We start from the raw sequence: 17128 nt of genomic DNA, 5'->3' as shown, positions 1-17128 counted from the left end.
CACACCCTGAAAGTTGGCATGGTGCTAATAACTTTAGTCCTTAGGAAACTAGCTGATTCCCTGGTGCATGTTACATAGGAATTGGGTAACTTCTCGGGGCAGATTGTTGGCCGTCGTGCCAGGGTGGAGAGAGGATTTCTGGCTGCTGGGAGATAAAGGTTATGCCAGATCTTTAGAGTCATTCCATCTACTCCTGCCGGGTTCCCATACACAGACACACATACTTTGGTGTTCCAACACAACCCACTTCCCTCTGCTGCTGGTTCCTGACTCTACGTACAAATTGGGAGGTGACACTGGGAATTCAGGTCAAAAATGTGATGTCCTTGGCCTGATGGTGTAGAGGTGATGGGGTTCCTGCCCCAAGTCCTATCCAATTTTGGAAAAGTTCAGAACCGGACCTGAATTCTGCAGCACTAGCACACCCCTATTTACATCAAACCTGCCTGTGTGGTGCTGATATTTTTGGTGTCATGGACTGACCCTTAACGTATTGGTGCCTGACACAAAGACGGGATTTAGCTTCCTAGTAGCTCTCGAATGTGCCCTAGATCTCCCGATAGGAATGTGCATGGTGGTCTCAGCACCTTCTCAGCAGTGAACCCCTAGCTGGTTGCCTACATCTGCTGGCTAAAGTCCTGGCCCTATTGAAGTCAATGGGAGTTTTGCCATTGACTTCAGTGGAGCCAGGACTTCAATGGCTGTACCTAACACCATCTCTTTTGATGCTGCCAATTCCAGCCGTCTCTGTCTAGAGAACCAACGCTAGCAACAGGCTCAGAACTGACACTTCACACACACATCCCACCTTTTGCAGTCTTGGGATTGACCTTACTGTGCTGCAACTTTTACTCCCAAGTTTGAACCCCAGAGTAGACCTACAAGTGTCTGTATTACATAAAGGAGAGAGAGGCGTATGGAAGTCACAGCCAGGAATCTCTTATTCTTTACTAGTCATGGTGAGGAGGCCATGTTTAGATTCAGGTCTAGACTAATGTTGGGATCAGACTTGACAAATGCCACACACGGGTGGCTAATTCTGATGAGCGATTGTTCCCCAAATGACAGAAATCTCCAGAGATCAGCTAGATATTTCCTGTCCTGAATAGTGGAAATCTCACCAGATCTGCTGTTCTCATGACATTTCTGCCATTTGGGGCCAAATCTGAATCAGATGAGGAAAATAGGACTCTTTGGGGTTTTGGATCCAACTCTGAACCCAAATTGTATTTATGAGCAGGTTCAGGGAGGAGGATGGATTTCAGGTTCTAATTAGGGCTCCTTTCTGCTCCTAAGATGTGGCTGTACGGTTATATATTTCAGTGTCCTAGCAGCATAAAATCCCCCCATTGAATGCAGTGAGAGCAGCGTTAGGTCAATACTAAGTGCTTTCAAATATGCAACATTTATATAAGAGTGGTTGAAACACAGGAGTAGAAGCCCAGGACTCCTTGCTCTGACTCACTATGTGATCATGAGTAAGTCACTTGGGGCTTAATCTCGCAAGGAGATGAGCATTCCTCTAAGGTGTTGAGTTCATATGGGAGGTGAGGTCACTCAGCATACTGATGTAGTCAGCATCTTGCAGGACTGACCCTCGGAGACATCGGTATCACCGCTATAATGCTACTTACTTACTGCAGAAGGGTGTTGTGATGCCACATTCACTATTGTCAGTAACACGTTTTGAGATCCCGACAAAAGGGTTGGCACCACTGTGCAATACTTTGTCCAATTACTTCTTTATTGTTTATGAATTGTACTTTTTCACGTCAGAAGTGACTAGAACTCAGAAACAGAGGAGGAAAGCAGTCTTCCTAACAGGGAAAAGGAAAATGTGTAAATAAAAAAAATCTTTCCCGATCAAATGAAAAACAGACACCAGGCCTGGTTCTGATTGCCCTTATGCTGGCGCAAATGGGGAATAACTGCACCGAAATCAGTAAAGTCACCCTCACGTCGTGATATTATGAGATCAGAATCAGGCCCCGAATATTTTTTTTTAATTTTCTCTCTCTATGGATAAAAAGAAAATCTGGTGCTGATACAGATTTCAAATAAGCTTTAGGACTTCCGTGGATGAATATGTCACCTGGGGGAAAAATGAGCTCAGGTTCATGGCAAAGAAGGCTGAACTTCTGGAGAGTTGCTGTCTTGTAACCAAACAATAGCACTTTATAGTAAAGCAGGCAATTCCATCATGCGGTACTTGATGGAGAGAGGGTCATGTCGCATTCTGAATACTTACTGTGGTGTCCAGTTCACCTGAGAGAATGTTTTGTATCTTCCCATTTTTTTAGAACAGTCTTCAAGAGAATTAATGTGAAAAAAGGAAATAGAGCATCAACTTGATAGGCATCTTTTTCAGTTTTAAAGGGACAGACACCACAGTAAGTATTTAGGGAATATGATATGGTAAGTACATTAAAATTATTTACAGAAAATAACCACGTTGTTAGATTTATGAAACTATGTACGTATCCTTTTCAAAGAACCTTTCCTACATTTCTTCAACAGACCAACGCAGAGCACTGAGCCCAACTACAAATATTGTTAGCTTTTAATCAGTAATTTGCTAACTCACTTGTGTGAGAGCAGTGGTAAAGTTAAATGTAATTGCTTAATGCATGGCACGCAGACCCGATGTAGGCGAAACACTTTTCAAACATGTTGGTTTTGTTTTGCATTGTGATATGGCCTTTCTCTTTTTTTGTTTAAGAAAAATAAATTGGTTTGGGTCTCACCCGCGAATGTTGATTTTTCAGGAGCGAATTCCACCAGTCCATGGGGCTTAGTTAGATTCCTGTTATGTCTCATCCCAGCCTTGGTCATTCATTGAAATTGGAGAATGAAAACCAATGAGGTCATTCAAAGTGAAATTCACCCTAGTGCAGAGGGCCTCTGGGGGCTAAAATGGGACTTAAGTGGTGCGTTGGCCTTGTGCTACTCTGCTGCACTGAGGTGAATTTCACTCATTGTTCCTTCCTTACCCAGTACTGGGCCGTTCCCTATAGCACATGTTATGGTGTTTTTGTCCAATCAGGTTTTGAATGTGCCAAGCAATGGGGCTTCTACCCCTTTGCTAGGGGAGTCCATTCCACAGCCTGACAGATCTCCCTGGAAGTTTTTCCTGGTAGACTGTATTTTCCTTTCTTGATTGTTTACCTCATTATTGTTGTTTATTAATACCTGTGATGCTTGTATTTGTCTGTGAGAGCTTCCATTTCAGGCTGTTAAATCTTTTGGCTCTAAAAATCCAGAATTACGGTTAAAAAGTCGGCATGCACTGATCCAAGAGGGTAGGTGTAATGTAGGTGTATGATCTGTCTAGAGTGACAGCTATTCCTGATCAGCCACAGGCTTTCTGAGTGACTTGGGCAAATCCCTTCATTTCTTCATGCCCCCGTCTGTGAAAAGGGGATACCTCACAAGAGAGGTGCTCAGATACTACGGTGAATGGGGCAGTATAAGTAACTGGATATATATGGATGGGAGCATAATGCTGAGAGATGCTGGACCCCTCTTGTAAGTTACTCAGTGTGGCTCAGGAGATGCTGAGCAGCAGTTGAAGATGCTCGGTGTCTCACAGGGGTACTCATCAACTCACCAGATTGACCTGTGAGACATTAGAGGTGGTTTTTCAGAAGTGCTCACTCTTGAACTAACTGCTCCCATTGAAGCCATTGACTTCAACGTCAATGAAGTCATTGCAGTCATTGAAGTCAATGGCTTGAAGTAATTTAAATCAATGGCTTGAAGTCATTGGCTGAAGTCATTGACTTCAAAGGGACCAGAGATAGGTCAACACTGAGAGCTTTTGAGACTCTCACCCAAGAAAGTTGGCTTAACTAACCCTTAGAAGAAGATTTAAAAACCAGTAATACTGTCTGAAGGGCCAGTGGCCACCATGCATTGTGATTGTCTAGTCTGACCTCCTGTATAGCACAGGCCATAGAACTTCCCCAGAATAATTCCTAGAGCAGATCTTTTAGAAAGGCATCCAACCTTAGTTTAAAAACTGCATGTGATGAAGAATCCACCACAACCCTTGGTAAATTGTTCCAATGGCTAATTATCCTCCGTGTTATCCTGATTTCCAGTCTGAATTTGTCTAGCTTCAACTTCCAAGAATTGGACTGTTATCCCTTTCTCTGCTAGATTGAGGAGCTTATTATTAAATATTTGTTCCCTGTGTAAATACTTATAGCCTGTGATCAAGTCACCCCTTAACCTTCCCATTACTAAACAGATTGAGCTCTGTGACTTTGATTATATGACACGTTTTCTAATCCTTTAATCATTTGCATGGCTCTTCTCTGAACCTTTTCCAATTTATCAGCATCCTTCTTGAATTGTGGCACCAGAATGGACACAGGATTCCAGCAGTGTTTGCACCAGTGCCAAATATAGAGATAAAATAACCTCTCTACTCCTATTTGAGATTCCTTTGTTTATGCATCCCAGCATCGCATTAGCTCTTTGACCAGAGCATCACACTGGGAGCTCATGTTGAGCTGATTATCCACTATGGCCCACAAATCTTTTTCAGTGTCCCTGCTTCCCAGGATAGAGTCCCACATCCTGTAAGTTTGGCCTGCATTCTTTGTTTATAGATCTATACATTTGACCATATTAAAATGCATATAGTTTATTTGCGCCCAGTTTACTAAGCAATCTAGATTGTGCTAAATCAGTGTTCTCTCCTCTTCATTATTTGCCACTCCTCCCCCAGTTTTTGTATCATCTGCAAACTTTAGCAATGAAGGCTTTGTTTTTTTCTAGGTCTCAATGTTAAACAGCATAGGGAAAATAACTGATCCCTGCAGGATCATAGAATCATAGAAGATTAGAGTTGGAAGAGACCTCAGGAGGTCATCTAGTCCAACCTCCTGCTCATAGCAGGACCAATCCCAACTAAATCATCCCAGCCAGGGCTTTGTCAAACTGAGCCTAAGTATGGAGATTCCACCACCTCCCTAGGTAACCCATTCCAGTGCTTCACCACCCTCCTAGTGAAATAGTGTTTCCTAATATCCAACCTAGACCTCCCCCACTGCAACTTGAGACCATTGCTCCTTGTTCTGTCATCTGCCACCACTGAGAAGACTGGATACATATCCTCTCAGTGATGTTTCTCTGTTTACAATTACATTTTGAGACCTATCAACTAGCCAGTTTTTCGTCCATTTAATGTGTGCAATGTTAATTTTATATCGTTCTAGTTTTTTAATCAAAATATCATGTGGTACCAAGTCAACCACCTTACAGAAATCTAAGTATATTATGTCAGCCCCGTTACCCTTATCAACCAAACATAATTTCATCAAAAAAGCTATCAAGTGAGTTTGACAGAACCTAGTTTCCATAAATCCATGTTGATGTGCATTAATTACATTATCCACTTGTAATTCTTTTTTAATCAAGTCCCATATCAAGTCCTTACTCAGGCAGAACCTGAACTGGAGTAAATCTCAGAGAGGACTAGAAATTATGCCACACACGCTGACCTGCTGATCCGCAGGAGTGCGCAGTCCCACCCCCCAAAGCGCTGCTTTACCGCATTATATCCAAATTTGTGTTATATCGGATCATGTTATATTCGGGTAGAGGTGTATTGTCAGGCCTAAGTTTTCACAAATCTTGAGTCAGCACTAGGTTTACAAATCATGAATGGCCTAGAGGTTAGTGCACTGAACTAAGATTCAGGAGACGTGAGTTCTAGTCCTAGCTCTGCCAGTAACCCACTGGGTGATGTTGGGCAAGTTGCTGTGTGCCTCAGTTTCCCCATTGGTGTAATGATACTGCCTTTGTAAAGCAGTTTGAGACCTACTGATCAAAATGTGCTATATAAGAAGCAAGTATTATGTTGGGGCCTTTTTATTTATTGGAAGTTTTTTTTAAGCTTTTCAGAGCACTTCAGTCACATTTTCAAGCTTTTCTCTGCAACTGGAAATTTGCAGTGAAATCCTGGCTGAACTGAAGTCAATGGCTTAACTCGCAATGACGTCAGTGAAGCCAGGATTTCACCTTTCCTTTTTTCTTTTTAAAGACCGCTGAGATTTGCACCCATTTGCGTGATTCCAAGAGCCCTCACTGTGGCTGGCAGCGTGCAGTGCTTCAGTGAGAGTGGGAGGCCTAGTCCTTTCTGGGCCTGCTCACCCTCTGCATGAGCCTCTCCCCTGTGGGTCTCCACATTTGGGACCGGGCAGAAGAACTAACCCCACTAAAGGTTAAGGCGCTGGGCAAACAGAGCCCCAAAGGGAAGGGGCCGGGCAGCCCTCAAGAGGAGGAGATTTCTGACCTTAGCCACAGCAGTGCGAGAGGCCACACTGGGACAGGGGTGGAGTGGAGATTCATTGAATCCCATTCCCCCCACACCCACGCCTCCTGGCCCCAGTGAGAAAAGTGGCCAGGGGTGTGTGGGGGAGTGGAGACCCAATCCTCCAGCCCCAGTGAGAGATGAGCAGACATGGAAGAAGTCTGGGGATAGGGCGTGTGAGGGGGAGAGATAGGGTTGCCAACTTTGTAATATTTAAAAACCGGACACTCCAGCAGGAGTGCCTGAACCTCCCCTGCCCCGCCCCTTCCCCTGAGGACTCGACCCACCCCTTCCCCTAGGCCTCACCCCTACCCCCTCTCTTCCCCCCGCCAAGGCCCCGCTCCTGCCCTCCCCCTTCCCCCTGAGTCCCCGCCCCCCGTTTGCTCCTCTTTCCCCCTCCCTCCGTCGCCCACTGCTTTTCCCTTCTCTCCCCATCCCTGCGTGGGTCGGGAGTAGGGTGACCAGATGTCCTGATTTTATAGGGACAGTTCCGATTTTTGAGTCTTTTTCTTATATAGCCTCCTATTTCCCCTGACCCCCTGTCCCGATTTTTCACACTTGCTGTCTGGTCCCCCTAGTCGGGAGGGACTCGCCTGCAGAGCCAGGGAGCCGCCCGATGCCCTGGCTGAGTAGGGGCTGGTGCGGGTGATGACTCAGCGCCTCCCCGCCTGCAGTAACCAGACTTTGGGTGTCCAGTCAGTAGATCTGACCGGACAGTGACAGGTCGCCATTTTGACCAGACTTTCCAGTCGAAAACCAGACACCTGCCCACCCTAACAGGAGGGAGGAAAGGGATAATGCAGATTTGCTCCATAACATCCCAGTCCAGCCCCAGGGAGCGATACAGCCACTGAAGGGGAGTAGAGGTGCGTTGCAGAGAGTGAGTTTGGGTAGGACTGTTTCCCATTTCCTGCCACTGGGCACAGACACACCCAAATCCAGCAGGGAGATGGAGTCTGCGAACATGGGGGCGGGTGCATTTCCCAGTTGTTCAGCCCGCTCGAAAATGTCTCTGATTCCACCTTTAATTGCCTTTGTTTGTCGTTTCCTCTTGTTAGCAAGTTATTTGACCCTCCTCCTGTTCTGCTCTGCACAATGTTTTGCCACCATCTTTTAATTATGATACAATTTCCATATACAGCTCCTGCGATTATATTGTGTTAACAGAGTCCTGATGTTACCCAGTGTTTTTCATTGGCGTACATGGAGTGCCGTTTAGCCTTTGACCCTGGCATCGCAATGTGGTTTATACAGACTTTTGCTGGCATCGCCTCGGTTTGTTCTCTGCCAAAATGTACTTTTCTTGATGTAACTTCGTCCTTGACAAGATCTATATAAAATAATCAACTTTCACGTAGACCATGAAAAAACACAAGGCAACTTAAGCTTTACAAGTATTAGAATTGATCCTGGAGTAGTTATTGCATAATTTCACCTGGTTTTTTTAAGAGGGAGGAGGGAATGGATAGTGGCTTTTTTTATCTCCTGTTGGCACTGGGGGGAGTAGGGTGACCAGATGTCCCGATTTTATAGGGACAGTCCTGATTTTTTAGTCTTTTTCTTATATAGGCTCCTATTACTCCCCACCCCCATCCTGATTTTTCACACTTGCTGTCTGGTCACCCTAGGGAGGAGGCTGGGGGGATCGATAAAGAAATCCTGAAAGTTTTGGTTTGTGGTTTTTTTAAATTCAGATTGTGTTTTATTTTGGAAAATATTGACTCTGCTCCTGCCCCCACTGAAATCAATGACAAAACTCCTCAGCTCCTAGTGGTCTGAGTCTTCTAGTCTTCACAACACATTGCTTGGTCCACCTTTTACCCTTACCCATAAAGGGATGATGACTGGGTAGGACTGGACAGTGGTGGCATGAGACTTTGGTGGCGATTTTGTGGGTGGATGGGATCGATTACTCTTTGTTTTCTGAACGTTGTCACTGGGTTATTCAGTTTGGTCCTGGGGTAACTGGTGGGTCTGTTTAATATTGTATCAATAAAATACATCTAGGGCACCCGGAGCATTGAGTGGGCGTTATTTTATCAGTCCAAATAAATTAACAGAATAAATATTGACTTTAATGGTACAGGATTAGGCCCATGAAGAACATCTTGTGTCTTCCCTCTTCTTTTTGGAGATCCATAAACCTGGGCTGGGGGGATTTTTCTATACCCCTTTATTGAAGACACAGGGGTCGGGCAGGAGCTTAAAACTGTGAGGAAACTGCGGAGCCGGCCTAGGCCAGCAGAAGGCAGTGTGCTGAATCCACTAGGAGCATATCAGCTCAGAAGGGGCTGTTCTGTGGCAGCTGGAAGGGTGGCGAGTGAGGAGCGGCCAGAGGGGATCTGGGAGAAGGACGGTGTTAAAGGAAGCAGGTGCTATTTGAGAACCACTAGGTGCTAGAGCACACGGGTATGCTGAGTTGTGGTATGCAGAACATGCTCCCAAGGGCTGATTCAGGTTGGTGGCCGCAGCAAGAGGCGGGTGGTGATGACAGATCTCTCACAAGCCCTATTCAGGGCTCGTCTTCCCGCAAACCAGGTAAATTCTGCAACGCGCTGACAGCCTTCCACCCTCAATAAAGCCACTGGGTGTGGAGGGCTGCCCGCGCCTCCCAGCAAGCCCTCAGCAGCACGCAGTGTGCCAATGCCAAAGGGCTGCCAAGCCGCCTCCCCGGTGACGTGCAGCACGCTCTCAATTCCCACTGGGTTCAGTCGGCGTTAGGAGCACGCGCACCTTGAGAGAACAGGCCCCGACCGTAGCTCGGTGACCGGCAGTGACCCTGCTGTTCACTAGCTCCGGGGGGGCAGGGTCACAGGCTGAGGACAAAACTGATCAGCTGCATGTTTTCGCTGCTGGTGAAGTCAAACAAGTTAATATGATGAGGGCTATATACGTTTATTTGGGATTTTAAATCATATGCACGCGGGGTATGGATCTGCACACCAGAGCTGGAAAGTGTCAATTTAATCTCAGACATACCCACGCCAGCTCTGTTCGAGCCAGTGCACTAAAAATAGCGCTGTAGCCATGGCGGCTTGAGCAGCAGAAGGAGGCTAGCTGCACATGTATGTACCTACGGGCTCAAACTGGATCATACTTGCAGCAGCTAGCCCATACCGACGCTTGAACCACCATGGCTGACGCTTCTGTTTTTAGCGCACTCGCTCAATCAAAGCTAGCACGAGCTGCACATTCTGCCTCCCAATCCCAGCGTAGACATACCCGCAGTTACTTGAAAACTGGTCACCCTCTCTGTCCCAAAATTTGCTCACCCCGTGTTTAAGGCATAACAGCCCTGCCTTGTATTAAATGTTTTGCTGTAACTATATGACGCTACAATATAGCAGACACCTCTGATGGCTACCTTAACAATTTGGAGCAGAGATGGGTCTATGCTACAAAATTTGGATCCAGATCTGGATTTCAAATGTCCGAAAGGTTTTGGATCTGGGCGTGTGGTATAGATCATTAGAAGGATGGGGACGATTTGTGAAATGCTGATACACGTTCAAATTCCAATCCTTCCTCGTTAGCTCTGAAAGTTTGGGGATAATTCAGTTTTGGGGGTTTCTGGATCAGGCTTATCACTAATATAAAATACACCTGTGCAGGAGTCAGATAGATAAAGAATAAATGTTCACTGATGGTTCTGATCTTGATACTTCTGCATTTCTCTACTCCTCAAGATTTTTGTAATGTGTTGTACATTACTTGCTACCATACGTGCCCCGTGACAATAAAGTAGTGAGTGAGTGACATTCTCTATCTATGCTACTGTTTGACTCTGTGGATTTGTGTCTTCTGGCAGGTGTGTCCTCTGTGGCGTCCCTGATGTCCCTGGCTTGGGTGCTAGCCTCCTATCACAAGCTTCTTCGGGACTCTAGGGATGACAAGAAGAGTATGAGCTACAGAGGGGCCCTCATACATCTCTTCTGGCGCCTCTTCACCATCTCATCCAGAGTTATCTCTTTTGCCCTCTTTGCTTCCATCTTCCAGCTCTACTTTGGGATCTTTGTAGTGGTCCACTGGTGTGCCATGGCTTTCTGGATCATCCATGGTGGGACTGACTTCTGCATGTCTAAGTGGGAGGAGATCCTCTTCAACATGGTGGTAGGGATTGTGTACATTTTCTGCTGGTTTAATGTCAAGGAAGGGCGGACTCGATACAGAATGTTTGCATATTACACTGTAGTCTTGACAGAGAATGCTGCCTTGACGCTCCTTTGGTATTTTTACAGAGATCCTACAACTACTGACTCATATGCCGTGCCAGCACTGTGTTGTGTCTTTCTTAGCTTTGCTGCTGGGATAGCTTTGATGCTCTTCTATTATGGTGTGCTGCATCCCATGGGGCCGAGAGCTAAGATTTTTGCCAGCTCCTGTTGCGCCGAGCTGCTCTGGGGCATTCCTTTGCCTCCTGATGTTGAGCCCATGGCTCCCGAAACCCCTGGGTACCGGGGGGCCCAGGCTACGCCTACCAGAGCGGTCACGGAGCAACAGGAGGAACTCACAGCTGACACTTGCTTGCCAGTTTTCCAGGTGAGAGCAATGGTGCCATCTACTCCATCTGGGCGAGCCTACTACCCAGAAGGCCCTCTCATTAAGATTGACATCCCAAGAAAGAGATACCCTGCATGGGATGCCCATTTTGTAGACAGGCGGTTAAGAAGAACTATCAACATTCTCCAGTACGTCACCCCCACAGCTGTAGGTATTAGGTATAGAGACGGACCTCTCTTGTATGAGTTGCTACAATATGAGTCTTCACTTTAGAGCTCCTTTAAAAAAAATAAAAGAGGGGATCTTATTTTTGTTTATGGTAAACACAGATCATGAAACAAACACACACCTTCAGATAAGCTTTCTTTCTGGCTGCTGTATGTATAAAAAAAAAGATAATCTCTATGTTTTGTAAGTAAAAACAAAAAGAAAAACTTTTCTTTTGTTTTTTACACACAAGAAACAGTATTTCAACTTCCACACCTATGATCCACAGGTGGAGAAGAGGCGTCTCCACGTCAGAGTTTTATACCTTACACCAAGTGTAGAACATTATATATGGGATTGGTGCTGATTGAAAAATAAAAACAAACAAACAAACAAACCTACAACTGCCTTATGCCCTTAGGTGCTGAGTTTCATTAAGTACTGTCACCTTTCTCATGCAAAACTCTTGGGTGATTTTATGCCAGGAAAAATAAAAAAACCTAAATACAAAACTTAAAAAAAAAAAAAGAAAAAAAAACGAAACGAGAAAAGAACAACAAAAAAGAAACCTACAAAAGGTATTGCTGCTCTTATTGGATATAGGTGAACAAGAAAAACATCTAAAGATGAGAAAGCAAAGCAGAAAAGCCCGAAAAGAGTTTGAATCTCAAATGGTTGAAAGAGAAGATCAGGGCTGTAACACAATTTGGCAACATGTTTATAACATAGCTTGGTCCCACCCATGCGGGCCAGACCAAACCATGTTATAAATGTAATCCCCTGATAAAATTGTTTCCTTAGTGTAAATGGGCCATATGTGATGGTCAGCTGTACTCAGTTTGCACCAAATTCACAAAATAATACCGTACCTGATCTCACTCATCACAGTTTTATACAGTGTAACTCTACTGATTTCAGTGGACTTACTCCTGATTCGCCCTGATGTGAGTGAGCCCAGAAAAAAGCCTTCCATCTTGATTTCTGGAAAATAACGAATCTGCGTTCTTTAAATTATACACCAAAAATATAATACTAAAGTAGATTTACATATATCTAATAAAATATTTCAGTAATAATAAAACTCAGCATAGTAGCAAAAAGAAAGTCAATTTAAAGGCACAATACTTGATCGGTGACTGGCAAAATAATTTGGCCTATTGTATCATTTTAAGGCTGTGCAAAGGCGTACATGTATTATTTGTAATATTGTGTAAGGCCTGATATATCTCATTCAGCGTGAGCCTTAAAGTGATTGTAAAGCATTCTTTGTTTTGTTTTTTTGTTTTTTTTTAAAGGAAAACAAAAAGAAAATTAGGATAAAATCTTCAAACAGTAATAACCTGTAACTGACGCTTTTCTAAAGATGATTTGGTGCTTTGTATTTTTGTTGATGTTGTTGTTGTGATTTAGCTGAGAATTGTTCAACTCACTTGGTGCATTCGGGGAACCGCTGATAAACGTTTTATGTCACCACCTGCTGTAAGTACGTGGCAAGAAATAACACCACAGGAAATCGAGAGCGTAGCAAGGTCATCACCGTTTAGCTTAAGAGTTCTCACTGCAAGGAGACACTTCCACCTCCATTGATGGCAAAGCTTTAGAAGGATATCTGCTAGAGGTCTGAGACATTTCCAGATAATCTTTTTGGTGCGTGAAGGTTTACATTTCTTTATTTCTGTGTTGAAGTTTCTTTGTTTCGAGTTAAATCATAAGCGGTGTATATGTAATACCATTTTGGGTTTCAGGTGTATTGCTCCTTTAAAAGAATATTCCCGTTCCAGGGCATTTTTTCAATCCCACCATCCCTCTACTTGTGCGGGGGAAACAACAACAACAACAAAAGATATTTTTAAGTGAATACTGTAGTATTTTCTCTGTGTGATTGCAATTTTTTATTCCAGAAATACTGTAACTGTCTAGGGTGCAAAATTCCCATGTTGAACTCTTCTGAAGAGAAAATCAACAGGGGGAAAATATTTTTTAATTATGATTATGATTTTTTTATTTGATGAATCCTTTTTTTTATTACAGTAGGTATTTAAAGAAACTAGTACAAATTTTATATAATAGTTTAAAAAAGCTGAATGCTTTCTTCGCCTGAATATACCTGAATGGAAACATTTTTTTTCAATCAGTGATGCTTTGCAGTGTTCTGAGTGGGTTTTTTTGTTGGTTTTTTCTTAATACCATTCAAATATTTCACAGGCTCTTCTAAGGAGGGCAGGGCTTATTCACGCCAAACTACAGACACACGGCAAAGTTTATAAAAAGCCAAATTGTCACTGGTACTGTAATTCCCAGTCAGTTAAGCTCCATTTCAATTAAATGTTTCTGGGCTCTGATTACAACCTGTCTGATAGTCACATTTTCACACGAAGGGCGGGCTTCGTATTGTCTGTTCCTCACCCTAATTAACAGTGTTATTTTGTCTGAAGAGATTTCATTTACCTTCTTCGTTATTTGTGGACCAGAACCATATCCTTTGTCAGTGGCATCACTTCATTTTCATTGCATTTCTTCTCTAATCTGTGTGACGTCTCCTGCTAAATGAGGTAATTTGTGAAGTGAACTTAACGAATGATATCCGCCTTCAGGTGGCTCGTTGCACGTTCCACTATTATAATGAGGACTGGGCACACTAGAGAGGCACGTGGACTGTCCATTATCAGTGCTGGTCCTGCAACGTGACCAGACATTTCATCTTTTTACTGTATACTGATAGTTTTTCTCAAAATACTTACCTTAAACATTATTATTAGCGGTTTACTCTAATAGACTGTGATTCTTTACTCTATACATCATCTTCTTTGTAAAGAAGTTCCTCCTGAAAGCCTTTAATATGCAGCTCTTCTCTACATTTGAGCCCGTTTCACAGGCATAGTCGTTAGAGAGGGGAAAGATCTTCTCTGTCACTTAGTCTGTTGTTCCAAAGGAGGGGGTGGGGGTGGGGAGAATCATGAGGAATTCTAGTGCTCTGTCTCAACCAGGGGTGGTTCTGTCTTTTGCTGCCCCAAGCATAGCAGTCAGGTGGCCTTCGGCGGCGGTTCTGTGGGAAGTCCGCTGGACCCGCGCCTTCAGCGTACCCGCCGCCGAATTACCGCCGAAGCCGTGGGACTGGCAGAACTCCTGCAGAAACGCCGCCGAAGGCTGCCTGATTGCCGCCCCCTCACAGCGACCGGCAGGCCACCCACCACGGCTTGCCGCCCCAGGCACGGACTCGCTGCCTGGAGCCACCCCTGGTCTCCACCTGTTTTAAAGGCTCAAATAAAGGAGCTTTCACCATTTCCATTGCAACTAAGTCTCAAGTGATGGAGCACCCGGTATCTGGCAATATCTCAAGTAATCTGAAGGCGTGTCTCCTCTCCCTAGACCCCATCTACTAACTGAATTTTCCAGGAAGTACCATCCTCATTTCTGTCAGCTAGATAGCTAGATCTAGGTTCAGAAAAGCATGTGCGCGTCACATGGGCTGGTTTGGCAGGCTGCTTCTCTTCATCATCCCAACCAAAAGTTCTAATCCTCCCACTCTTCTGGGCGCAAGCAGCCCCCTTTCAGTCCTGGTGACTCTCCGAGCCAGGAAGGAATAAAGGACGAAGCCCTAATGAGTTATCAAACCAGCTCTTGAAAATGTTCAGTGATGGCGCCCTGACTGCCTCCCTCGGTGACCTGTTCCAAGTCCAAACGACCGAGACCTTTGAGACTGTTTCTTTACTCTGTACCTTGGCTTTGGCTCCCCAGGGCTGCACACACAATGTTAATTCCTTGCGGAGGTGCCATTCAGGTCTGGTGCGGGGGGAGGGGAGCAGTTCTCTGCCCGTGGTTCATACCTCATTTACCCCCCTTACTCCTCTGGAAGGCGAGACCCCTGCATGCCTCCCCCCCCAACCCCCAGGGCATGAGCCTGGCCTCCTCCCCCTTCTCCACCCCCTCCCCCCTGGCAGGAAGACATAGGAGTTCCTGGCTGGTTGCAGCGGTGGGCGGGGCACTGGATCTGGGGAACGGCCTCCTCCAACTCTGGTGACTCTAGCACCCAGCTGGGGCTCAAGCACCCAGTGGAAGCCCCCCAGCCTGAACAATAGGATGCTGCCCGCCCCCAGCAAAATGAGCAGCCAGGAACAGAGGGATGGGCCCCCACTGGAAACGGCCCCTCCCCCCCCTTGCAATGGCACTCCTGCTTCCTTGGGCCCCGATTCAGCAAGGGCCTCGCGTTAAGCAAGTGAACACTCTTATCTGACGCGCCTGAAGTTAGGCACGTGCTTAGGAACCTTGCTGACTGGGGGCCTTAGTTCTGCGGCTTGCTGTGTGTTCACTCTGACGTTGTTAGAGTAAGTCTCTTCACCCTGTCCCTCCTTTCCCCAAGCCAATGGCACAGCACTGAACAGAATCCCTTCGTTAATACCGAGCCTGGTGCCAATCCACGTAGGGTGACCAGACAGCAAGTGTGAAAAATTGGAACGGGGGTGGGAGGTAATAGGAGCCTATATAAGAAAAAGCCCCAAATATCGGGACTGTCCCTATAAAATCGGGACAGCTGGTCACCCTCCAATCCACCAAGCTTCGCCTTCTGCTCCAAAGTGCTTCTTTTCTCCCAAGTGCCCTTCGCTTCTGGTGTCCACTTCATTGCTGGGTTTGGTTTGTTTTTAATCCTGCTGCATCTCCGTGCTATACCTGGTAGATTAGTTAGCACTGTTCCCCCCCCCCCACTCCCCCTCCAGCCTCTCCAGAAAAAAAGTTTTAATAAAAAATACGCCGCAAAGAGCAAAGTTGAATCCATTATCGTTCAGAGATCGGTTAAAGTTTATAAGGCTCCAGACAAGCGCAGTCAGAGCAATGAATTAGTGAGTTTGCATTGATCTGGCACGCTCATGTGGAGTTACTTGTATACGCTCTGTCTCCTCCTACGGGGTCAAGCAGGCCAGCTCTGGTCAGGTTTATATCTGTTCCCTCCACCGGTTCAGTTCACAGAACGTCTTTTAGCTCCGAGCCTGTGTTCTTTAGTGCTGAGGATCATGCGTTCTATTAACGATGCTGACGGCCATGGTGGGTTTATGTCTGTCTATCCCTAGCGTGCCCAGTACCTGCATGCAGCTAACTTGAAGAGGCAAGTGGTTCAGAGCACTCCAAACCAACAATGGAAACTCAGGCATTGGCCCAGCACCGGGTCATGCTTTGCCACACACACAAGATTTGGATTCATTCTAAACATACCCAAACAGGGCCGGCTCCAGGGGTTTTGCCGCCCCAAGCAGCCAAAAAAAAAAAGGCCGTGATCGCAATCTGCGGGAATTCAGCGGGAGGTCCTTCGCTCCGAGCGGGAATAAGGGACCCTCCGCCGAATTGCCGCCGAATACCTGGACGTGCCGCCCCTCTCCAGAGTGGCCGCCCCAAGCACCTGCTTGCTAAGCTGGTGCCTGGAGCCGGCCCTTTACCCAAACCAAATTGCAGCTGTGCGGCTGCGTTGCATAATTGCCAATAGACAACGTTAGCAAAACACTGATTGAAAGGTAAATATTTGTAATAGCTTATTTGGTTGGGGCTAATTAGCCGTGTCGATTCATTCATGGTTTCTCCCGCTGCCGAAAGCGGTGAGCAGTTTTGTATTTTAAAAAGTGGGCTAGGTGCAGTATCACAAAAACGTCCACCTTCAAGCTTCATTTTCTGTTTGGTAGGGGCTATAAACGTTGTCCTCACAATGAAGAGGAAAATGTTGCCATTGACTTTAATAGGAACAGTCCCTGGCTCTTCGCTCACGATATCTTTAAAGTGCGAGATTCACTTCACAATTTATCTGTGTTTCCAGTCCTTGCACGGGACGGGCAAGAAAACAGCCATCACCAACACTCCCGTAGCATGATCAACCACCTTCAGAAAATGTGGGCTAAGGTTCGTCCGGCATGGTTTAATTGAAGCCTAGATATGCGTTGAAAAGGAAAACTTACTGCTGTACATCTGTGAAACCTTCTAGTGCCTGCTTGCTGTGCCACTTTTGCAGGAGGCAATTTGAAAGCTGCCGGGCTCAGTGGAAAATTGTGGAGACAGGCTTTTCTGTGACACCTAGTCTTTTGCTTGCTTGGTTTGCTGCTGGACTCTGTTCTAGTCCGA

General features: G+C 45.6%; 1 protein-coding gene across 1 annotated transcript in view; it reads left to right on the top strand.

The window, feature by feature from the left end:
• The window catches only part of XKR6 (XK related 6), a 291759-nt gene extending 279366 nt beyond the window's left edge, over positions 1 to 12393 (top strand). The window contains exon 3 of the mRNA XM_045011091.1: positions 10128 to 12393. Within this exon, the coding sequence (XP_044867026.1) occupies positions 10128 to 11092 (965 nt within the window). The 3' untranslated portion in view covers positions 11093 to 12393. The remainder of the gene's footprint in view (positions 1 to 10127) is intronic.
• Positions 12394 to 17128: the final 4735 nt, after the last annotated feature.

This window comes from Mauremys mutica, chromosome 3, assembly GCF_020497125.1.
Source record: "Mauremys mutica isolate MM-2020 ecotype Southern chromosome 3, ASM2049712v1, whole genome shotgun sequence".
Taxonomy (NCBI): domain Eukaryota; kingdom Metazoa; phylum Chordata; order Testudines; family Geoemydidae; genus Mauremys; species Mauremys mutica.
Note: the sequence above shows the minus strand (reverse complement) of the source record. Positions and strands in the feature narration are given on the sequence as shown.